This window comes from Pagrus pagrus, assembly GCF_965226575.1.
Source record: "Pagrus pagrus genome assembly, chromosome: 15".
In the NCBI taxonomy this organism is placed as follows: Eukaryota; Metazoa; Chordata; class Actinopteri; order Spariformes; family Sparidae; genus Pagrus; species Pagrus pagrus.
In genome coordinates, this window is record NC_140199.1 from 10,786,961 (window position 1) to 10,812,293 (window position 25,333).

General features: G+C 39.8%; 3 protein-coding genes and 1 long non-coding RNA gene across 4 annotated transcripts in view; 2 read left to right on the forward strand and 2 right to left on the reverse strand.

Moving 5' to 3' along the window:
* Positions 1-43: 43 nt before the first annotated feature.
* abcg5 (ATP-binding cassette, sub-family G (WHITE), member 5) lies at positions 44-11,892 on the reverse strand (the record flags this gene model as incomplete). The annotated part of the gene is made up of 14 exons (XM_084375130.1): positions 44-530; positions 896-1,008; positions 1,150-1,261; positions 1,560-1,633; positions 1,837-1,975; positions 4,548-4,753; positions 4,910-5,123; positions 5,318-5,447; positions 6,360-6,499; positions 7,882-8,014; positions 8,476-8,574; positions 10,093-10,229; positions 10,432-10,553; positions 11,699-11,892. 14 exons carry the CDS (start codon positions 11,890-11,892, stop codon positions 343-345), a joined length of 2,001 nt encoding a protein of 666 aa, XP_084231256.1. The 3' UTR covers positions 44-342.
* On the forward strand, positions 7,960-11,729 carry LOC311270324. The gene is made up of 4 exons (XR_014624251.1): positions 7,960-8,043; positions 8,512-8,634; positions 10,415-10,524; positions 11,641-11,729. It is a non-coding gene; the product is annotated as an uncharacterized lncRNA (long non-coding RNA).
* A 7-nt stretch (positions 11,893-11,899) lies between the features above and the next one.
* On the forward strand, positions 11,900-20,673 carry abcg8 (ATP-binding cassette, sub-family G (WHITE), member 8). Its single transcript, XM_084375126.1, has 13 exons — positions 11,900-12,512; positions 14,215-14,316; positions 15,040-15,187; positions 15,540-15,775; positions 15,863-15,995; positions 16,242-16,511; positions 16,639-16,792; positions 17,036-17,137; positions 17,462-17,661; positions 18,747-18,823; positions 18,932-19,199; positions 19,318-19,445; positions 19,670-20,673. The coding sequence occupies exons 1-13, from the start codon at positions 12,468-12,470 to the stop codon at positions 19,805-19,807; spliced, it is 2,001 nt and encodes a 666-aa protein (XP_084231252.1). The 5' UTR covers positions 11,900-12,467; the 3' UTR covers positions 19,808-20,673.
* A 2,277-nt stretch (positions 20,674-22,950) lies between these two features.
* The window catches only part of lrpprc (leucine-rich pentatricopeptide repeat containing), a 57,807-nt gene continuing 55,424 nt past the window's right edge, over positions 22,951-25,333 (reverse strand). Inside the window, exon 38 of the mRNA XM_084376431.1 lies at positions 22,951-23,239. Within this exon, the coding sequence (XP_084232557.1) occupies positions 23,171-23,239 (69 nt within the window). The 3' untranslated portion in view covers positions 22,951-23,170. The remainder of the gene's footprint in view (positions 23,240-25,333) is intronic.

A 25,333-nucleotide genomic window follows, 5' to 3' on the forward strand; every position in this document is an offset into this window, starting at 1 on the left:
ACACAGTAGTCCATCCTTCAATTTGGAATTAAACTACACAAACTACACACATTTATACATTGGTTTCCATTTACCACATTGTACTTTTATATGAAAAATAATTAATTTGACATCAGTGCAAATATTTGCACCATACAGAAAGTGCTGTGTGTTGTTTGAGCCCAATCAGTGTTGAAGCAGCAGGTTGTGCTATGGTGCATTTAGTTGTCATATCAGATGATTTGATGTATTTAATCTCCGAATATCATCCAACTCTATATCTGTTTTAGATCCTCAGAACTAAACTCAGTTTAGCTTCCTGTTTAAACAGAAGATTTCAACCACAAGTGTGTGTCTGTGGTCTTAGTGACGTACAATCTTGTCTCTGATCTTGAAGGTGATCATGCCCAGCAGCAGGAGGGCAGGGAGGAAGGAGTAGAGGAGAATAAAGTCTAGTGTGTATCGAGACAGAGCGCCAGGATAGCCCTGATCAATGATCTGATTGCCTTGAGTGATCAGACAAGCTCCGGGTCTGAAAGGTCTGGAAGCCTCTGTAAAAACACAACACACCACAGAGAGTAATGAGTTTACGATCGTCACGGCTTCAGTGTGTCCGTTCTTTAATTTACTGAATTGTCCTCTACAGATCATCCACCATAATGTCAAGGCCAAGTAATTTATCTTTTACAACATCAAACTCGTCATAAAATTGTTATCACAAATAGCCACCCTAATCAAAATGTTGTAAAGGTAGATAGTGACGCGTTACCTTTTTTAAAAGTTCAACTTGGGACACACACTGTGACACATACAGTCTTTGAGCTGTAAGGAGTTTCAATAATTGTAATCATGGGTCCCTTTTTTATTTTCAGGGTAATTGGACAGAGCATGTTGTCCCATGGTGAGAGCTGCTTACCGCATGTGAAGTTGAGTCCATGAAACTCGGTGACTATGAGAAGCTCACAGCTGTACTTCTGGAAGGTCAGGTAGCTGAGCCACTGGAAGACCTCTGGCATCTGCTGGGTGCTTCTGTAGAGAAGAAGAGGAGAGGAAGCTGTGTTACAGGTAGCAGTGGCAAATGTTATTCCTTCATTCAGAGTGAAGAGCTGGAAAAGCTGCTTGATTTAAAGTTACTTATTAATTAAATTAAAAACATATTTGGAGTCTCACCTTAAGAAACCAGATCCCACCAGGATCCCTGCAATATTGAGAAGAGCCACTCCAGTGTTGACCATGTTAGGATTTTGGACCACTCCTAATAACACCACAGTCAGCAACTCACCTAGGGAAAAGAAAAAAACATACTAATAAATACAACTAAACACTATAAACAGTGGGAACATGGCTTTAAAGGGATCCCTATTCAGGTCAAACGCATTTGTAGGCTTGACGGTATACTGAGGTTTCTTTTCTAAAAAAACTGAATATCTAGATCCCTGTCAAAGTGTTGTAGTGATGCAGCAGAGTAGTGATGAAGACAAAATACAAAAATTTCCCTATTATGTACTTTAATTCTGATAATCCTTTTGTTTTGAAAAAGGAGACGATGACTGTTTTTCACCTTAATCTTATCAGCTCACCTATAATATGCGGCACCAGGACGACTGCAGTGAAACACAGGAAGCGCAAGCTGTCAGGGTGCATCCCCACTATCCTGAGAGGAGAACAGGCAGGGACAAAAAATAGAAGAGACAAAAGAAGAGTCGGTACTGAAAGAGACTAAGGCTAAGTTGAGGGTGCACATTCAGAATAGGAGATCCATTAAATCTTTAAGGAAATGCAGCTTGCATCCCCCCAAATGAAAACTCAGGCTGTATGTTCCCCCCAGTGGCAAACACATACTTGCTTACTACCCACCAGTAAAGGAAAGAGGTGAAGATGAAAATACTGAGGATGCTGAAGGGCAGGATGTGGAAGATGTAGGCCAAGAACATCTGCCATTTACTGTAAAGACCATCCTGACTCTCCTGATCACTGATAGCTCGCAATGCCGGGACTGTCGAGAGAAACAGAGAGGGAGAGTGAGACTAAGAGAAGGAGAGAGAGCAGATAATGTGATGAAAATTCCAAAAAAGCTCTCAAAGGACTGTAATAAATAAATATGCAAGCATGTGGGGTAAAAATCTCCTTGTTATATGCAGTATTAGGTTTATAAAAGCCAGAGGAAAGTACTTGTTACATATTTTTTATTGAGTGGAGCAGTGCTCTTCTCACTATCTGATTCAGGGTTCATATTTGATACTTGAAACACTTAAACTCTGAAAGACCAATAATATCACAAAACCTTGATTTTGACAAGAGATGTATCATTAAACGAATAGTATGTGTTGCTCTGTCCCATCACAGTTCCCTGAAAACCACAACTCAGTCACCAGTCTCTGACATATCCATAACCTTGGATATGTTGAAACTTTGCATTTCTTTACGTTTTAACATTGTTTCTTCACGTTTCAGTTTTCAATTTTATGTTGTAACAACACTGTGCTTAAGGTCTGCTTAGGTTTAGGGAGACCAAAGGCATCTAAGAGCCTGATTTTAGATGTAAAGATTTTTCTTGATACCTTGTATGAGTGAAACTGAAGCTGTTCACCGTGTTCCAGACTTGCAGAACAACTCACTAGGCCTGTTTGTTGGACCAAATCTCTGTCAATGTTGTATCCAATCAGTCTTTATCTAGTTTCAAGGTCAGTCTGAACACCCCCGATAACTCCCTCCGGCTGTTTGGGTGCTGTTAATTACCTTTTAACTCCAGTGTGACTCCAGCTCAGCCCAGTGTTTTATCATATCTCTTATCCTCGGTATCTGTGACAGCCAAAGCCCTAAAACTAAGATTTTAGACTCAGCTGAAAACCAAGGAAGACATTGAAGAGATAATCACCCCTTAGAGCCAATATCCTTCACAGGTTATTTTCTGTATCATCTTTAAACATACACCTTATCATGCATAAAATTAATTTTACATATTACATATTGCCCTACGTGGCATTTCAGCCCCTTTAAATTCAATTTAACACGTAAATTCTCACTGAGATAAAAAAAAAAGAAAAAAATACATAGCACAAGATCAAATATAAACCTCACAGAAGTCTAAAATTATTTGTAAAATCACTAATAGGAATGAGTTGAATATCATTAAAGAATGAGCTTGAACAAATACTAGCATTCAGCTTTGTTCCCTGTCTCTTTCTCAGTGTGTACACAGCCCATGTGTTACGGTTTGTCTGTATTTAAGGTTACCTCAAGTCAAGGCAGCTGCTATAAATATGACACAAATACAGGTAATATAGATAGTATAGGTACTGTAGGTCTGTAGGTGAAAAGGCACTTGGGTTCATTGAGTTTTAAATGGAGTAAAGTTCAACCCCCAACCCCTCTTGTAGGCAGTCCAAATTTGCAAATGCAAACAACAGAACATTTCGAGCAACTTTGTAAAGCCACAGCAAATGACAAAAAGGTAAAACATATGTAATCTTTATGTAAGTAATCCTTAAATGAAAGTGATTCTGATAGAAATAGATATTTGTGATGATGACTGACTGCAGTTCTGCTCTATAATACTAATACTGTAGTGAAACTTACAACTCATTATTTAATCTTTTACTCTGACCCAAGAGAGACGCTGAAAGTACATGAAATCTCTTCAGGCACGTTCACCAAGCAAAATCCAGGCTAGACTTTATCCATTTTTGCTGAAGGGAACAAAAATACTGCAGACAGCAGACCCCTTTCACCTACTGAACAGGAGATAAGGGAGCTTACACAGCGAAGATTAAGACATCTGAAACACGCTGTTTAACAAAGATAGTAGATCACATTTACTTCAGAATTTCCTTGAAGCTATCAAATCAACCCCGTGTAGATATTTATTGGGTGGTGTTATCAGACACACGCAGTTAGATGGAATATCATGTCACCCTAACATTATGCAACGGCTGAAATATGGTAACGTGGAACACAGTTGGAGCTTGATTTGTGCTTTCAGTTATTATTTCCAAGTATATTAGCTGAGATCTGAGAACCAAGTGCTTCAATTAACCAATGTTTTTATTATGGGTTAATCTTTTTGAGCGATTCTTCAAGAGAAAAGGTTGAAAGGCTGATTCCAGCTTCATAAATGTGAATATGTTCTGGTTTCTTTACTCCTCTTTGACGGTAAACTGAATATTTTTGGGTTGTTGTGGACGAAACAAGACATTTGAGGACGTCATTTTGGGCTTTCTGGAAAATGCTGGACATTTTTCACCATTTTCTATCAACAACTAATCAATTTATCGAAAAAATAATGAACAGATGAATTGACAATGAAAATAGTCGCAGCCTTGTTAATGTTTTAGTCTAGTTTGTGTAGCTAGTTAGAGGACCTCTCTTTCCAAAACAACCTTGGTTTCAGGTAATTGTGTCAGACACAGTTTCTGTCCAATTTAAAGTTTAATACCTCTTTTATTGTTTATGAGAATATGTGCAGTATATCAGTGCTATGTGCACCACTGTAAATGTGTCACTTCAAACACCTGGACTAAAATGTTTTTTCCCCTCTATGTACAGATGTATTTGTCGGATAAACTCACAGAGAGCTACAGCATTCAGCATGCCAGTGTAGGGCGAAGCACCAATGCTCTGATAGATGATGCCGATGCGGTCCTGCACAGCGCCCTTGGTGACATCATTGTCTAAACGCATCACGAAGAAGGCCACAAAGAGACCGTAGATCAGATTCTGGGACAGACGCATTAGGACACCCATCCTGTCTCTGGACAGGTTTCTTGTCGTCCGTCTACACACAAAACATACATGGAAGTACATGTAAACACACGTAAAGGCACTCCCCTTACAGTTTTAAATGCAAATAGATGCTCTGGATACTCAAAAATGTAAATCTAATCATTTCTGTGGTAATCATTAATCAGTTATTGACTCGTTCAGCACTGACCTGAGCAGAACTTCAAGTTTGGCTGCACCACTCGGTGACTCTTTGCTCTTAAAGGGGATGGCGGGCTTGTCTGGCTTTTGCAGGCTCTGCTCCATTTTTCCCAGCATGCTCTGGTAGATGGTAGACGTCTGATAGGATGAAGTGATCTCATGCATACGATTGAAGGTGGCTGCCTCCCTCATGCTGTTGTGTGTGTCCACTGAGGTGAAGTCAACTGTTTGACATGAAAGCAGTTTGAATAGTTTAATATTCATGCAACACAGACTTCATTCTATATATTCTCTGTATTCTCAAGAAATACATATTCTTTATTTGTTTGAGTGTCAACATACTGTAGCTGTAGGGCTCTAATATAAATACACAATTGTAAATACACAATACTTAATGCAGGATCATAGCATATAGTACCATAGATGTCAAAGGGGTTGCAGTACTCTGGACACTCATATCCACATTGGCTGAAGAAGTCCACCATCTCTCCTGGCTGCCCACAGAACACCAGCTCTCCACGACTCATTATAGCTATCCTGCTGAACACCTGGGACACAAACACACACACACACACACACATAGACACACCATTACATTGTTGAATGTCATCAACAGATACTTGTCAACTGCAACTACAACACATGAACCTCTCTCTCGGTAGAAGATGGTGAGGTTTACAGTGTTAAAGGTTAGTTCCCCATGTTTTTCAATCCTGACCAACATTCACATGCCCAAACATACGTTGAAATTGAAGTTTTTGATTGCTGTAAGGGTTTCTTAAAGGATAAATTCACCCAAAAATTATCTTTCATTATCTACTCAGCCCCATGTTGATGCAAAGTCAGGTGAAGTTTATAGTCCACAAAACATTTCTGGAGCTTAACAGAAAAACATCGTTGCAGTATTCTCTAAAACAGCTGAAGTAGATGGGGCTTGTTTCAAAACATAAAACCACAACAAAAGCAAAACACTCAAAGTGGCTCCATACAGTCCGCCCGGCGTAATCTAAGTTTCCGGAAGCCCCAAGATTGGATATTGAATGGAAAAACGTGATTTAGGACACTAAGCTGAAAGCGAGCAGCTGCTTGAGCTTGATCATGTAACAAGGTTTTAAATAAGGTCTTTTCAAATTTACTTTTGGACACTTGGTTTACAGCAGACAAACTTTATGGGGCCATTTTATATTTCAGTTGTTCAGAAAAATTCTGCAATGCTTTTTTGCTGTGAAGCTCAAGAAATGTTTTGTGGACTAAGAACTTTAACTCATCTTTTCATCAATATCGGTGAGTAGAGAATGACTGAATCTTCATTTGTGGGTGAACTTATCCTTTAATTGTTGTCTTGCTACTGTAGTTCTAAAGAAAGAAATGAATGGACACGTGTGAATTGTGCTAAGTTATACTTAAAAGGAAGTTTCCGTCTCTCTTTCTCCTTTCCTCAGTTAGTCCCAAAAACCCACCCTGAAGAGCTCGGAGCGCGGTTGGTGGATGGTTACTATGACGATACGGTTCCTCCTGGCCAGCTCTGCCAGCAGCACCACAATCTGATTGGCCGTCATGCTGTCCAGGCCTGTGGTCGGCTCGTCCAATAGGACCACCCCTGCAATGACATCATCACCCTCATGCAGGCTTGTGGCACATAGAAACATGAAGAACATAAGAGAAAGGCAGGACAATAACTTTTTTTCTTCTTTTAAGTTGGAAACTTTTAAATGTACTTTTTATTAGGTGGCACATTCAGGACTCTCAGCGGGGCCAACTTAACTCGTGAAGATAAGTGAGTTCTTTTTTTTTCAGTTAATTACTCTAATTAGGACAATTAAAAGATTGCCTCTTTGCTTCATGAAAGCAGAGTGGAATTAGCAGATGCTTTAATTGTGAGATTAATTCATTTCCTGGTTGATTGGAGAGGCAGCGAATGGGAACTCCTCATTACTCTGTGTGTGACTCTGTGTGTGTGTGTGTCCGTGGCCGTTCTAATCCTGAATGAGGACTGAGACCCTTCATCCTCCCCGGAGGACTGGAGACCTGATAAACTACACCTGGAATGAGCACACACGCACACACACACTCACTCACAGAGGTGGGTCTCTGCTCATTCCCTTCGTGGTGTGATAACCCAGTCTTTCATTACTCGTCTCCATCTCTCCCTCTGTCCCTTTCTCCATCCTTTCCTTATTCCTCTCTTACTTAGATCCCTTTGTTTTTCAGCGTGGACTTCTGAAACTCTGTGGGGAGAGACGGGTCTTGTGGTGAACTTTCTTCTGTTCTCAGGATTGGCGCAGTCCTGCCTCCAGTCCTGTTGCTTCCAACAGTATATGTGTGAAATATCATGTACTATATGCAGGAATTTACTGGAGTGTGCAAAACATTAGGGACATATTTCTGATATTCGTCACAGCCAATTTTGTATAATCTTTGTCCCATGTGGCTCAAAGCTTAAGGCCAGACACGGCAGGCAACAGTGTTTTTTCATGCACTGGTCAACTTAAGTTCAGATATTGGTTTTGAAAATTAAGTAAATTTTAAGAATAACATTTCCTTGAACTTAAATAAAAAAATAATTAATTAAGTCAATGTGAATTATCAACATGAAAGGTTTCATGGGGATACCTATCAGATAATTTTTTTGTTTATGGGATTTTAAAATACATATCTTTAAAGGCTGTTTTCTTAAAATTAGTTTATTTGTCATACTCCGAGCCAGAAATCTATTTTTCAGTAACCCTTACATACACTAAACCTCTCAGTTTTATTCCTATCTATATTATGAGGTTTTCACAGAGGGTTTTATTCATATATTAGACATAGTAGGGTTGTCACAAGATCAGATTTTGACTACATGATTATCGTTATTATCAGAGATAATAACTTTTACCTTGATTCACCTTATTAACATGATTTTAATTAGCAGCAATAGCACCGTTTGAAAGTCTGATGTTTGTTGTGATAGACAGATAAAACTCTGGTAGAGGAACTTACTCGGGTCCTGAAGCAGCTGGCTGGCAATGGAGACCCTCCTCCTCTCGCCCCCGGAGATCCCGGGAAAGACACGACCTCCGATAACACTGTGGGCCACATGAGCTAGACTCAGCTCGGCCATCACCGCGGACACCTGCACAGGGGCCAGAGGTCAAGGGTCAGGTGACAAGGGCCTCCTGTAGCTAGTTCTAGTCAGGGCAGGGCAGGGCAGGGCCAGGAGGTTTTTATTTGTCAAAAATGATAAAGAAATATCAAAATGAAGTGACTAGGATAAGTTATCAATGTGATTATGTTTTTACATTTTTGCCAAAACGTGCTTTTCTCAAAAGGGGAGATTTTAAGATTTTCTAGCCATTGCACCAACATGGCAAGAGATTACAAATAATATCTCATTCATTTGATCTGTGTTGAAATCTCTTTAGCATTATTCTGACTTTGGACATAACTTTCTTTGAACTAATTATGACTTAGATAGCCAAATATACAGCAGAATATCAAGTAAGAAACGTAGTAAGTGTGAAAAAACCTGTGAATCAGTCCCCCTTGTCAAGATTAAGCTAAGTGGACAGAAAAGAAGAGGCTCTCCAAAGTCACCTTCTTCTTGATGGCTTCTGCCGAATGTTTCCGCAGGGCCAGCTGGGCTATGTAGGTCAGAGTCTCCTCCACTGTCAGATAACTCAACAAGTTATCGCTCTGGAGAAGAACGAGACAAAGAGATTGAGGACGGAGAGAGCAAAACAGAACAAGAAACAAGTAAGATGCAGTGAGGCAGACAAATATCTCACAGTTTTTTCATACTTATTTTGGACATACTTTGTAGGCCTTGTCGTAGTTTTCTTCATGTTTTTACTTACTAGAGAGGTGAGTAACAACATGCAGATGCAGTATGAACACCTCTATCTTCCTTTTGTGCATTTGAATTAATCAAACTACAGTATATCTTGAAACTTTATGTCGTGGATGGAATTAAATTTGCTGTAAACATCCATGCGACACACTATCTACAGAGAAGTGTACATTTCAGAGTAGTTATCCACAGTATCTTTGCTGCACATCCCCTGCACAGCGTGTACATCCATATAGGAAACTACACTGTACATGTGCATGTGCACACAGTACGTGCATGTTCAAACCAACGGTAACATACCTTTGCCCGAGACATATGCACACACGCACACAGACTCACATGCACACTTTCATTGCTTGAACCTGCTGAACCTTCAGCCGGCTTCAATTAACACGTGGCGCCTCTGAATCCCACTTCTCCACAGTCTCTCATCTGAATGACTTTAATATCAGGAGCTCATATCACCTCCTCATCTACAGCTTAGCAGGGGAAGTTAATGACGAGGCTTAGAGAGCAGAGGGGGTTGCTATCAGCTAGAAGAGAGAGATGATTTGAAAGGAAGCAAGGCCGGTTTTAAGCCAGTGTTTTTAATTCAGGCTTTGGATACACTTGAGCACCTCTCATTGAGAGATTAAGTGTATGAGGAGGCTAGCAGGGGTCTTTAGTTAATTTCATCCAGAGGCCAGGGCAACCTTTTCAGGAGTTTCTGCGAAATGATGTGTGTTCCATGAGTTTGTGGTTCAGTACTTCTGGTGGTTGAACACTGAAAACTCAAATACATACAAACTGTCTGCATGCAGCCCCTCACATGTGATATTCATGGGGCAAAGTTTAACCTGATGTCAGTGTGTGATGAGAACCAGGGCACGGTTACACATGCATGTGCTAACAACTTTAAAAACCACTATTCAGTCTCTTTATTAATGTTCTGTTCAGATGAACAGTGCGGCTGTCATTGCACGCTGACCCTGTGCAATTGGAAAGTCGACCGAAGTTTCTGAAGGCCCTGTGAGCCCAAATTGATTTGAAAAGACATTTTTTACAACCTTTTTTTAAGCCGAAATCTTCATTGTAGCTGCTAAGCTTGTTGCATTAGCACGCAGGTCGTCTGAAGAGCTCGACCACGTGTCAAAGGTGTGAATAATGTCTTTCAAATTTGGGATCTCTTGACTTGGATTACTCCAGATGAGCTGTATGGAGCAATTTTATGCTTTCTGTTCTTTTATGTTTTTGTTTTCCTTTTTTCATGATACATTTTGTCTTGTTGGGATGTGCTGACGGCTCAGTTTGAAGCATCTATAAAAATTGAGAAGTAACTGATTTTCTGTGTTTATACTGTCCTGTTTGGTTGTTCTGTGTGTTACCTGCAGCACGTAGGAGAAACAGTCCTGATACTCCTTTCTCTTCATTTTCCTGCCGTTAATGAAGACCTCACCCAGCAGCGTACCACTGTTTCCGATCCTCCCTGAGATGGCATCCAACAGTGTGGTCTTTCCTGAACCTTTATAATGCAAAGTGCACAAACTGTTTGCTGAAGGGGTCTTTCTTTTATGGTTCTGTTATTAATGTCTATGTTATTAATAATAGTTTTCTCCAGTGTTCGTACGGAAGGAAAGGTGCTGTCACATTGTATTTATTCTGACTTCTGAGTAACTAAATCGTATTGTATTTTTCTAAAAACATCAGATTTCGTAAGTACGAACCTGAATTGCCCAGTATGCCCATGATCTGCCCACTGTCTACATGGAAGGAGACATCATTGAGGATGTGACGAGTCCATCGGTTCCTGTAGGACTGTAAGTCCCACCACGGACCCAAACGCTCACTGGAACATACACACATAGGTACATGTATCATCCTTGTAATAAGCATTAGTTAATAGGTAATAAGGCCTTGATGTGTCATTATGAGATTCTTATTAAAACTATGTGTTAATAATAGCATCTTAAACATATTTATTGTTACATTTTAAGACATATATAAGCAACTATAAGACAGATGTTAACAGTTTATAAATGCTTAAGAATGTTAATAAAAACCTTAGGAGTTTCTCATTGTTGTTCATATTAGCATTACAAACACATTTATTGAGTCTAACTGACTTATCTCTTATGTCATTGTTCAACCTTTACTACGCATTTTTGTAGCTTTATTAGGATTAATACATACATTCACCCTGCTGCCATCTGGCAAAAGATACAGAAGTATACTATCTGCTGCCATACCACCAGACTAGGAAGCTACCTTAACCTTGAATTCATAAAATGACTGATGAATCAAACTTTAACTTTTAACCTTTTAATGTAGTGCTCATTCCTTAACCTTGAATTCATAAAATGACTGATGAATCAAACTTTAACTTTTAACCTTTTAATGTAGTGCTCAGATGGAATGAGCACCTCAACCCTTAATTCATAAAATGACTAATACATTAAACTTTAACTTTTAACCTTTTAATGTAGTGCTCATTCCAGATGGGGGAGTGGCAGAAACTGCATAATAAATGATTTAGTAACCTTAATAAGCCATTCTCATTTTTGATCCAGCAGCTGCAAAAACACAAGTTAACTGCTAGTAAATGCAAACAGTATGCATAAAACCTCAGAAGGTTTTTATTAATGTTCTTAAGCATGTAAGTCAATATTTATCTAACACTAGTCTACTTTATGATGCTATTATTAACAGTTACATAGTCTTATTGACACAGAATGATTTTAATGAGCATATTATAAAGGTCTTATTACCTATTAATTAATGCTTATTACAAGAACCTTAATATAAAGCATTACCAATAATTTCTGCTATTTTATTGGATTTAGACAAAATAAAATGAAAGATTATTCAATCCAAACCTGTCTGTGTGTTTGTATAATAATTTCACATTTTCTGTGTCTTATTTTCCTCCTTCTCAGTTTGTTTTTGCATCTGTCTGTCAGTCACTCTCCTGTACACTCTGTCTGAAGTGTTTACCTGACTGTGTAGGAGAGCTTGCTGACACTGAGGCAGCAGGATGGCTCTGATCGCTCGTCTCCACCGTCCCTCCACACATCCCTCTTCACCTCCCTCTTCTCCGACGATACAAACTTGAAGGTCTCTCTTACTTCCCGTCCCGTTCCCGTCCCGTTCTCTTGCTCCTCAGGCTGCATTGAATAAGATCCGTTCATGTCTCCGGCTGGTGTGCTAGTCCAGGCGACGCTGTATCAAGTCCGTCTCAAATCAATATGTTCATATCCAAATGACTCATATACAACATGTGGAGCTCTACAGTTTAGTCTAGACTTTGTCTGCAACCATTCCCTGTACAGAGCAGCTGTGCGAGAGCAGTGGTCTCTCTCAGGAACCATAAACACACAGTGAAGGTTGCGTTATCTCAGAGAACTTTGATCTGGAGTTGTATAAAGGAGACACAAAAAAAAAAAACCCACACATGCTGAATAGATAGACTGGCTGTCAGTCTCAACTCAGTCTTCAGTTTGTGCGCTGTAACCACAAAAGCTATGGCTGAAAGAGCAGAGCGGACGAAGGACTGAATGACATGAACTTGGACAATTTTAGAGAGAGAAGGCTTGTGAGCTGAGACGAGAGGAGATCTTCAGCTGGACTGGAGTCAAACTAACAGAGAAGAAACAGAGAGCAGGGGGACAACAGGAGAGCAAAAAAAGCAGATCCCCGTGGAGAAGAAAACGGGGAGCATTGACCTCCTGACCCTGCAAAACCTCAACCAGAGACTTGCATCATCATGGACACAGAACCCGGCCTCAGACATACAAACGGCTCCTCACAGGTCAGTCTGTTACATGGGATCACATACATAGTTAAAGGGTTTCCTTTTCCTCTGCTAATATACTGAGAGGCAGAACCATATCTGAACTTTCTGTTGAATCCTTTCACACCCACCAACCACTGAGCTGAACCAGCGATTCTATTGATTGAACTTTGTGTGACTAAATCAGATCAATAATAATGTGGGTATGTTGGTGGATTGAGAGCTTATTTCTGAATGTGTTACTGTCTTACCTTCTGCCAGATGTTTGTATAATGTGGTAAAACGAGCAATTTGTTAATGTTTTCCTTAACAAAGGACTCCAATTGGAAGGAGTCAAGTTTTTTTTGTTTGACATCAACTTCAAGCAACAGAAAAAAACTGCTTTCATATTTCTGGAGTAAATTTAGTAAATTACTGCAATTAAATTAGTAAATTCCATGAAACTATGTAGTTTTTAAAATTAATAATTCAAACTCAGAGTGAGGTTATAAACAAATAAGAATAAGACCGTCCTTAAAGAGGATAAGGTCACTGTTTGACCCTAGAAAGATGACTACCTAGAAGGCTAACATAAACAACTGTGTTGTCCTCTGGTGACACTTGTTTATTCAGTCATGGAAATCAATAAGTGAGGAATTTTCTCTTCTCTTAAAATGTGTTGCAAAACTACATAGGGCACCTTTAAATGTATAAAATGTGTATTTTAGTATTTTCATTGATTTGACTTTAATCAGGTCCATACTCTTAAAGTTATATTTTTCTTTATATTAATTTGCAGATTAGGTCACTATGTTTTAGTTTGTATTTTGGTTTCCAGTTTTTCTCCACAATGCAAATTCTAGTAAGTGTTGATCATATATTCGTATTTTATTTCTACAATAAATTAGTGCCCGTTTTTAAATTTTCTTGCGATTTGTGAGTACTGAGAATAAAAACATACTCTACATTTTATCTAAAAGGAGCAGAAGAATAATTAAGCTATTCCAGTTTTATCTTAAATCTGATTTAATTGCACTGAAGACTTACAAGAAGCCGTATTTTCAAGACATACGGCTTCCACAGGTTCTACTCTCTATTTTAGTTACCACACCTGACAAGAACTGGTTAGAGCAGCTGCATGAACAATAGCAACATTATAAATATCTGTATTTCATACTTATTTAGAGATGTGCTAAAGAAAAGCACCCAGGAGGGTCTGAAAACTGGATGTTCATGACACTATAAGCCTTAACAGCTATTAACCAGAACGTTTACAGTATAAACACTGTAACATACAGTGTAGTGTACATGATTTACAGTGCCTTAGATATGGTGTGAGCATGTGCTGCTTTTTGAATTGTATGTTTGTACTTTTGTATTGGAGAGATTTAACGATTACATAATAGTATTATTAGCACATGTTCAAATGGACTCTGGACCAGTGAACGGTCTCTGCAAACTATTTGCACGTAGCAATTTAATTGTTCAATAAACTTGCTGATAAAGCTCAGATGTAAGATGTGCAGGTACTATAGCACCGTGAAGGTTGGGACAATGTTCTCAGCTGGTCTTAAGACACAGTGAGCACACAAGAAAAAAAACAATGATTATTGTTTAGCAAAAATAAACTCCCAAAAAAAAAGCTTTAAAATATTACTGTCCTGATTTTATTGCTGTAAAAATGAAGAAAAAAAAAAAATGCCTCCGTGAACTCATTGAACTCTCTTCTCCCCTTTAACAGCATCATGACACAGAGTTGTTCTCGAGTGAAGAAGACAGCAGCCTCTACTTCACCTACAGTGGAGGGTGCAATGAGCTGGAGGTCAACAACCTGCACTATGAGGTAGCTGGCGAATGACTGCTCTGCTCTCATACGCTGTAGACTTGAACTGTTGTAGTTCCTTCATGTCTGTGCTGTGTGTGCAGTCAAGGTGTCATGATACTGGAATTTCTAACTTTGATACAATACTTTACCCTTAAATATTGATATTCAAATATGGTGTCTGAACGAATTGACGCAACGTTGAGGGCATAAAATTTGGGATTTTTGAGAATCAATTTGTATCGATATATTGATATTTTTGACAACACTAGTATGCAGTTGTAAACTGCAAAGTAACTAGTTACTAAATGTAGTGTAGTAGAGTAAAACAGTACAATATTTGCCTTGGAGATATAGTGAGGTAGAAGTGTAAAGTTGCATGAAATTAAAATAGATTGATTAAAGTGTGGCGGCTGTAGCTCAGGAGGTAGAGCGGGTCGTCTAGTAATCGGAAGGTCCCCCCCCAGCTGCATGTCGAAGTGTCCTTGAGCAAGATACTGATCCCCAAATTGCTCCTGATGAGCAGTTGGCGCCTTGCATGGCAGCCTCTGCCATCAGTGTATGAATGTGTGTGTGAATGTGTGAATATGCCAAGTGTTGTAAAGCGCTTTGAGTGGTCAGTAGACTGGAAAAGTGCAATAGAAATGCAAGTCCATTTACCTTTTACCAAAGTGGATCACAAGTACCTGGAATTTGTACTTAAGTATAGTAATATCTGCATGTGCATTGTGTGTGTGTTTCCAGGTAGACACAGCGGCTCAGATTCCCTGGTATGAGAAGTTATCAGAGTTCAAATTGCCGTGGGAGGTAAGCGGAAACAAGCAAACAGCCATCGACAAGCTCAGCCTCCGAGTTCACAGTGGACAGATGCTGGCCATCATTGGCAGCTCAGGTGAGGCACACACACAGCTTGTCAGTATTTCCATTTGCAAAGTGATTTGTAAGGTTGTGACCTCATTGGATGATTGGTTCCACCTGCTTTTCTGCTGTCAAGCTTGGCCATGGACCTCATGTCAGCAGTATTGTTCACATGGACAATCAAACCCTCAATTTCAAACTGCTGTTATTAAAAAACAAAGAAACAATAGAAACTGTCTCTATCTTACCTTAGACTCCTAGAATGAAAGGAAGAAACAATGTGCTATGTTTGAAGAGTGGTAGAGAAAGAGCAGGACTTCATCAAGATGATAGAAATAGACTTCATGGTTTTATTGCTATTGAATTACATAATCGTCTCCTCCCAGGTTGTGGTAAAACATCTTTGCTGGACATAATAACGTGCCGTGATGAGGGGGGTAAAATGTCCGGTGAGGTTCTGATTAACGGGAAGCCCAACACGCCCCAGCTGGTGAAGAAGAGCATTGCTCACGTCCGCCAAGACGACCGCCTTCTTCCTCACCTCACCGTCCGTGAAACTCTCGCCTTTGTTGCCAAACTGAGGCTCCCCACCCACTTTACACAGGCCCAGAGGGACCAGAGGGTGAGATTAAGTCGGTGTGATGACCATGTCTGTGTGTTTTACGGAAGACAGATGTTGCAAGTTACATGTATGTCTCTGCTGTCACAGGTTGATGATGTCATCGCAGAGCTGCGGCTGCGACAGTGTGCTCACACCAGGGTGGGAAACGACTATGTGAGGGGTGTTTCTGGAGGAGAGAGGAGGAGAGTCAGTATAGCCGTCCAACTTCTCTGGAACCCCGGTGAGAGAAAAAAAGAGACAAGCTCTTAACTTTAATGTTGAACTGTCAACCTTCGATCGGTCTGGCTTTCTCAGTTCACCTCTCATGAACTGGCTTGTAACTTTTAGGTCATTGTGTAGAATTTAGGGGATCTATTACTGAAATGAAATATAGTATTCATAACAAAATAAGACAGAAGTGCACAGTTCAAGCAATCAAGAGTTCTGTCTTTCTGTGGATTGTTGAAATGGTGTTTTGACACTTTAGGTATTTTGATCCTGGACGAGCCCACGTCAGGTTTGGACTGCTTCACAGCCCACAACCTGGTGATCACACTGTCCCGCCTAGCCCGGGGAAACCGTCTGGTCCTGCTGTCGGTCCATCAGCCCCGGTCAGACATCTTCAAGCTCTTTGACCTCGTCGTCCTGCTGTCGTCAGGTTCACCTGTTTACTGCGGTGCTGCTTGCGACATGGTGCCTTATTTCACTGCCCTGGGATACCCCTGCCCGCGATACTGCAACCCCTCAGACTTCTATGGTTAGTCTGAAAGTTGTTATGTAGAGGCTTTAAAATGGTCCAAATGATCCTGAAACATCAATGATGTACAATGTGATCCATTCTTCTTTATAAACATACATTTTCAAGCCATATCTTGTTTGTCCAGTCGATCTGATCAGTATAGACCGGCGCAGTCCGGACCAAGAGGCCGAGTGTTTGCAGAGGGCCACAGTTCTGGCTGAGCAGTTCATGGAAAAGGTCCGAGACACAGAGGATCACATGTGGAAACGAGCTGTGACCGACACTGCACAAACTGAAAGGTATGTTTGTGTTCAGGTTTGGACTCTTCTTTTATTCTTTTCTTCATCCATAATTTCACATTTCTTATCTATTTCTCCTCTCAATACCTCCACACATCAAAATGTTTCAATGACATAACTTTATATAAAGACAGGGTTTGTTGATAATTGCTGGAGATTCATCCTTTATTGTTAATAATTTATCTGAAGCTGATTTTGGTGTTGTAACCCAAACAAACTGATCAACTGTTTTCGTGCCTCTAGCCCTCAGCAGCTGAGCACAGTAAGAGGAGAGGAAGTGGTCACTATTTCCAGGCAAAGAGACAGACTGCCTGGCAAACTACAACAATTTGCCATCCTCATCAGGTAAGAAAAACTCAAACGGTTGTTCCCCAACTTTCTTTGTCCATTGTACCCCCACAACCATGTCGGGGTTAATCCGGTTAATTATATCAGATCAGATGTAAGATTTTTTTCATACAAGACACAGTGATCCTATAGTTATAGTACTTGATCTCTTTTCTCTTTTTTTCAGTACATTTCGGTCAGTTTTTTTTTTTAAATATACAAATCAAATCAAATTTTTTGAAACATTAGCTGAAATCTTTCCAAGTCCCCCCGTTGTAATTATCACAGTACTCCAGAGGGAAACATATGAACACCACCCTCCCCTCTCTTCTACCCTCTCAGGCGTCACATGTATAATGACTTCAGAGACCTACTCACTTTACTTGTCCACGGCTTTGAGGCCCTCCTCATGTCACTGCTGGTCGGTTGTCTGTACTACGGAGCAGGAGAGCAGCGTCTGTCCATTCAGGACACCGTGGCTCTCCTCTACATGATCGGAGCTCTCACCCCATTCGCTGTGGTGCTGGACGTCATAGCTAAATGTGAGTAATTACAGCTGTGTGAGGAAGATGAGAGTCAGTAGCTTCACTGCAGTCAAAGCTGGTTTCTAGTATCGGCATCTAACCGTGTAAACATGAGACTGGTTTTGATGTTCCCCCATTTCTTTACTTTAGATGTATTGATTTAAATTATGTGTGGTAAATAAAGTGATGCACAGCAGAATGGTTATAGTTTGTCTCTCAAAAGTATTCATACAGTTGACAAAAATAGTTATTAGTGTAAAAAACAAAAAACAAATACTGCATCAAACAACTCTTCACTCAAGACAGATTATCAAATCATAAGTAAGTAAACAAAGAATGGAATAGAATGAACAAGATTGTTTAGGCCGTCTGTTTACAGTCACCAGGCCGTCACCATCTCACCCACTTTTTTTTTTTTTTTTTTTAGCAAACATGATGTAACCAACCTGATTTATCTCTTTACACGTGACTCTGCTGATTACAGAGTCAAAAGTGTAATACCTCTGTTTATTCCTATACAACTGAAACTGATTTCTCTTCATTCGGAACAAGATTGAAAATATTATGAGCACTTTCTGAAAAGTAAACTCTATTTTACTATTTTAGTAGCTGTGAGGCACGTCGACATCTAATTTGCACAAACATAGCAATTATGACGAGCATCACAACTTGTTACATATACAGACAAACTGAAACAAATGAACGAAAGGTAATGCAAAAAAAGGAAAAACAAAAAAACGACCAGAAATAATTAAAAGTTAAGTAAAAGCGTATGAAGTTCTGATCGCTGCATTTGCAGTTGTAGAACTAGAAGGAAAATGAGACAAACCAGCCAGAGGCAAGATGGTTCAGAGCGATTACAGAGATAACAAGGCTACTCAAGGTTAGGGTCAAGTAATAAAATTGATTTCAAGTTCACTCATGACTCGGTTAAATGCTTAAACGCTGATAAACACTCTGAAAAAAACCTTTGGAACTTTGATTGACACGTTATACAAAATCCAAAATACGAATACTACATTTACTGTAAGTAGCCACAGAGTCTTCGTAACTTGTGATACTTGATACTTTAAAACTCCTCAGACTAACTTAATGTTCTGCAGGTCACACAGAGAGAGCCATGCTCTACCACGAGCTGGAGGACGGCATGTACTCCATCACCTCCTACTTCTTTGCTAAGGTAAAAGCTTCCTGCAGCTCCAGCAGGGGTCAGTCTTGCTCCACGCTGGTGTAGTATGTGTATTCTGCCTGTCCTCTGTGTTTGAATGTTTGCTCTCTCCACGTTCAGGTCCTCGGGGAGCTACCTGAGCACTGTGTGTTCACCTTGGTGTATGGCCTGCCCATCTATTGGCTGGCCGGGCTCAACGAGGCTCCGGAGCGCTTCCTGCTCAACTTCGTGCTTCTGTGGCTGATTGTTTACTGCAGCCGTGCCATGGCTCTGTTTGTGGCTGCTGCGCTGCCCACCCTGCAGACCTCAGCCTTCATGGGCAACGCCCTGTTCACTGTCTTCTATTTGACGGGAGGCTTTGTCATCAACCTGGAGAACATGTGGCTCGGTGAGGAGATGGATTGGTTGTCTGTAGTTAAAAGAAGTGCGAGGACAGGGAACATCTTGGGAGAAAAAAGAGGTGCTGATTCTTGTGATATTTATACCTGTGCATGTTGACTCCACAGTGGCCTCATGGATCTCTCACGCCTCCTTCATGTACTGGGGCTTTGAGGGCATGCTGCAGGTGCAGTTCAGAGGCAAAAAGTACCCCATCGTCATCTCAAATATCACCATCAATGTTGACGGCATACATGTGAGTTAGAAAGAAACACACCATTACAATCAAACATGTCCACATTGGCAGTTTTCTGAATACAAGAGTGTAATTATCCTCTTATAAGTATTAGTTTTATAATGCAATAGTTTCTAAAGCTAGAATGGTGTTTTATGTAAATGACCACAACTGTTAAAACCAAAGTACTGTCCATGGACAAACCAACCTCCTCCTCATCCTGTAACGCTCTGTTTGTCTCTCAGGTGGTGGAGGCCATGAAGATGAACCAGTACCCTCTCTACTTGTGCTATCTGGTCCTGCTGGCCGTCTGCCTGGGCTTCATGCTGCTCTATTACTTGTCCCTTAGATTCATCAAACAGAAGTCCAGTCAAGACTGGTGAACACATCGACCATTACACCAAACGGTGTCTGCGATAACACACAAAATCAGTGGCAACTTTAGGTGTTTTTTTTCAGTGGTGCAGGGAATTGAAAGTAATTTTGGTTCTAGTTCGACTGGTTCGACGTGGAGCCCTGCTGCCCATCATTTAACTGTTCTTATCAGGATGCTTTACAGTGAAAAAGGTGCTTGAAATCAAAATAATACCAACATCAGAAACAGGTTAGAGACACATGCAATAATCGCCCTGGCACCTTGGTATAAAAGTGCAGCAATTCCTCTCATCTTTGACTAATTGAAACAATCTCAAGATATACACAGTGTGAGCAGTTTAAATATGAGAACAATCAGATGGAGGTAAAAAAAAGTTGTGCCCAATTTGTGTTGAGAGAAGCACTTGTTGCAGTACCACTGTCTGCTGCTGGGTGGCAGCAGAGCACTGCAGTAGCATCAAAGTTAAAATTATAGCTTTTTTTCGCCCCTCTCCCTCTCCTCTCCGTCTTGGCAAATGATTAGAGCGCCACTTTGGCAGATATCCATCTGCAGCTTTTGCTTGTTCCCTTTTCAATCTTCTTTTTTTTCTACAGCTTTATCTTTTTTTGTATATGTAAGGTTATTAAGCTTAACAATGTGTGTGCCAGTATAGGGAGCACTGACAAAAATGCCTGGTAGAGATTTAGTAAGTCACACTCAGAAAAAAAAAAAGAGCTTGTACTTGTGTCCTCATAGATTGAAGATTATGTAAGCTGTGTGTTTTTGCACTGGTGCAAAAGCCTGATAAATATTTAACCGATATGGTTTGAGTCCAAATTAGTAAAGTATTAAATCAAATTGCTCCTCTCGAGTGTGTTTATTTTTGTCGTCGTACTCTCTGCTGTCCTTTGGCCTCTTCATTCAGATACATGGTGTAATCAGTTGTAGCTGAGCAGTTTCATAACAATGAATGTTATTGATAATGCGGATATTTTCAGTGATTTCCATCACATTCTGTTTGTTGTTTTAGCGCCACAAAAAAAAACCTTAAATATGGTTCTTTATGTTAGATCGTGAAAGGAAAATAAAGTGTGTTTAACACCGTAATGATAAGGTAAAACAGTCTCTAAAAAATGATCCCTTGTTTTCAAAAAGCACGAACAGTTGTTCTCTGCTCTCCTAAGGGAAGCAGATGATTACAAAACACAATCGCAGACATAAAGTGTACTTTATTTACACAGTGAAAGTTACAAAGGGAAACAAAATGGTGGGTTTTATGCAAACTTGCAAAAACAAGCCCTGATTCATAACAAAAGTTCCTGATGACCAAGTTACTTCTCCAGCGTCTCAATTTGTTTCCCAAATAAGCTCCACTGCCCGGGCTGAACCTCTGACGTCATGTAACACAAAACACAAAGTTATCTAAGGCCTGCCTCAGACGGGGTCAAGAGCAGCTTGTGTTACGGGAAAGAGTAAAATCTGAGGCCGGTGTTGGACGCCAACAAGAGTTCAAAGCAAGAGTGCAGCTGCAGGTCAGGGGACAGAAGAGAGAGGAGGCCCGGTCAGGATGAGGATGACTGCATGAGACATTTTCTTTTCATGAAAATCAGTGCTGAATCAGATTGATGCCAACAGTCTTTTCAACCTGTTCTGTATGAAAACATTTTAATGTAAAGCAAACATGCAGACACTTAGTTTAAACAGTTTAGTTTAAACTGGAGTGGGGGTGATCTACTTTTCTTTTTACCATTTGTCTTGTGAGAGGGTAAACTACATATTATGCCTTTTTCACAGCAGACATTAGCTGTGTCCCAAATCCATACAACATAGTAATTCTTAACAGGTTTGGCATTTGTCATGTGTTCATGAAAAGTGACGTAATAAATCATATTAAAAAAGGCAAGCATGGACACCAAAAACATTTTTTTATATATATATTTCTACGCTCTTTCGATGTCAACTGTTCTTTCAAACCCAATGCACAAACAAAGCGTGGAGAAGTGTTCAGATTTGAACACGACCGATACTCTTTTTGGGGCCAATACCAATATTTAGGAATAAAATATGCTGGCCGATATATACATTTTTTCTTTTTGCAATGATCCATCAAATGTGGTTATCAAATGTGTGACAAACATATGTAACGAAGGCAGGTTATTCGAAAGTTTAACAGTAAACTTCATTGTCCAAAATGACACAAGGGCACCAAAACAGTCAATTTCACCGGAAATTGAATTATTATAAATCACTCCAAGCATCTTTTTCTGCGTTAGAATCTCTGAAGAGTTTTAATATTGGACAACATATAGCTAATACTGAAAGTTTCGATATCAGCCATTACTACGTATGAGCTAGGCAATAGATCAGTCAGGCTCCAATTCAGATCCTTTACTTAAAGGTGCCATTTGTAAGAAAATGTATTTTTGAGTCTCATTCCCAACTCGTCAAAAAACATTCAAGACACTCAAGTTAAGTACAAGTACCTTCAAAATTACTATACTTAGAGCTGGAAACATTTTTAGCTAATTGGATGTAAAGCGTCTGATTTGGAAAAGTGCTCTATTAATAAAAATGTAATAAATGTAATGATGATAACATTTCCAGTAAAAGAATCAGACAAACGTCTTGCCATGACTAAATTTGTAGTTTAATGTACAGTATACTGGTTAAAAGGGTTAAAACTCAGATTTTTTTTTTTCCATAACTGAATAAACAAGCTGTTCTCAGAGGAAAATAAGGTCCCAGAACACTGAAGATAGAAAGGTGGCAGGGTCCGCCAAATATAAACAAAGAAAAACTACTTTACTTTAAGGTCAGTATGTTTATTCAGTCATGAAAACAAAGAGAAATTGTTTATTTAGTTCGTTTAGGCATAAAAAAAAAAAGTCAGTCAATGAAGATCTTTCTCTTCTAATTAAAATTTCTTTCCCAAAACTACATCGTGCATCTTTACTATAATATCTATAATCAAAACGATAAGGCTAAAAACAAACAAACAGTGATATATTGAACATCGTGGTTTTATCGTACACTGACTGCATGGACAGTATACTATAAAGATTAGTATACTATGTGATCGGCTCCACTTGTTCTTTACCTCAAGAACAAAAAGGTAAATTGTACGACTACATACACACCTCTTAAACCACACAAAGACACAAGCACAGAATGTGTATTCCTAACATCATTTATTAGCATAAATACTTCTGTACATTCGCAACATCATCTTCATCATCATCATGATCATCATCATCATTGGTGCAGTGAACAGGATGTAACACCCAACAGCTATTACACAAAAACATTTCAGCTCAAACAACTCATGTAAAAAAGGAAAGGAAGAAGACGACAGTGGGGATTTGGATGGAGGTAAGATGAGGACGATGAATCTTTATTCCTTGGCCGTCGTCTGGGACTGGGCTTTCTCTTTCAGCTTGTCTGCGTAAAACTTAAAGGTTTCCTGTAAAGAGAAAGAAAGACGATTTATAGCATCAAACAAACAGCGAGTGTAAATGCTCACCGGCCACAGAGTGAGGCTGTAAGTTGTGTGTGAGTGTGTTTCTATCTCGCCTTCTTCCAAAAGTAAGCTCCAGTGGAGCCCTCCTGGGTCTGTCTTAATAGTCTCCACCCTCCAACCAGGTTGTCTCGTTTCATCTTTAAATCCCCATTAATACACAAATCTGGGATTTGTAGCACACTCCCCAAACACGCACTTCTTCACTCTCTGCCTCTGTTCCCAGCTAATTAATCAGTGTTTTGATCCAGACAAAGTGTTGTGCAGGGTGTTTTTTGGAGGGGACAAGGTGAGAGCTTTTCTGCAGATTACGCCGGCTTCTGACATTGTACCTTTGCTTATTAATGTAGTAATTAATGCTGATAAATAGCTGTGTTCGCTACAGAGGGAGAGAGAGGGATCCTGGCAGGGGTTTGAAACACTTTCAAAGGGTCTGTTCACACTAATTACAAAAACATGTTTCCTCTACAGATTTGGTTTTATTTGTCCAGGTTTTGAGATTTTGTCTGAACATACGTACAGTGGAGAGAATAAAATCTAATTTGTGGAGCAAAAAGCAATTTGAAATCAAATTTGTAAAATTCAACTGTAACATTTCTTTACAGAAACAGTGTCCCCGATACTTGAATAATCCAACCATCTCACTGTGAACACTGGAACAACTTTCTCCTGAACAAACAGTGGATTTTAAGCTTCACATGGGACTAATATTACCAGGGGACATCAAGGGATTTAAAAATTACCACCCCATGTTTCTCTTTCGCTCGGGATTAGAAAATCTGTATTTTACTCGTATTTACTGACATCATCTCCTGGGTATGATGTCAAAGCATCAAACATTGACATAACAATAACGTTTCAGAAGAGGAGCCTCTCTTCGTCAGCTGCCACATTTTTTTATGTGCTGTCGAGTATCACCCCTGTTTTCTTGCATTATTCTAACATTCTCATTTTGGGTGTTTTTTGGAATGTTTTGTGTTCATACAGACACTTCATACTCATGCCAGTAAAATCTAAAAAATAAATCAATCAAACAATGAAAACGAAGAACATAGTTTAAAGACATTGTGAAGTGGCATGGGATCATGGGAGCTGTTGTCTTCATTAAACAACCACCATTACTGATGACAATCTATCTGACGTGACCCAGGCACAAATGCTCATGAATAAGCTAATGTTAAGTTTTATTCACTTTACATGTAGTAACTTTAAGTCTTCCTGGATGTTATAGCGACAGGCGACCAAATTAACGCTCCCTTGTGTAAAATTACACATTTTTCTGGGTTTGAACATTGTCGGAAGTATGAGACTCAACAAGAAATACATAAAGGTGTTGTTATTTTTAGACATTTTAATGTAAAAATGTTATATATATTTTTTTAAGAGAAAATGGAGACATAGTGCTAGGAGACAATGTTGGAGCAGCAGCCTCTATAAAGATGAGGAGGGTTTCTACAGTTTCTAGAAAACTTCTGAATCCTACTCACCTTAGCCTCTCCTTGCAACTCTTCCGACTCTCCTTTGCTTATAAAAGGAGCCCATCACTTAACTATCCTGACATTCAGTGAATAATGCAGCAGCTGCTCTACCTTCATCCCTCTTTCTCCTTCTATCTTTGCACTGCAGGTGAGTGATGGGGAGGTAAGAGGTGGGAGAGGTTCGCTCTACACCTGCCTCGAGGGGACAGCACATTAAAGTGCAGGGGCTGAGAGGGCTCTGTGTCCGTGTGTGTGTGTGTGTCTGTTTATGTGAGTGTGTGAGTCCTCTGCCAAAAATAGGGCTACATCAACTTACAAAATGTGCAATGTGCTGAAATGCTCAAAAACACTAGGAGCTAGAAAAAGAGAGCGGCTATTGCAGTGACACCATCTCGCTTACACAAGATACTGTATGAACTCTGTGACTGCAGGGCAGAGTTTCTCAAACACACACACACAGTCACAAACACAGGACTCTGGCTGCAGGCCTGTGTATATTGAACTACCCTGAACAGGCAGACTGTTCTGTCACATTACTACGGCACACGCAGGCCACGGCACA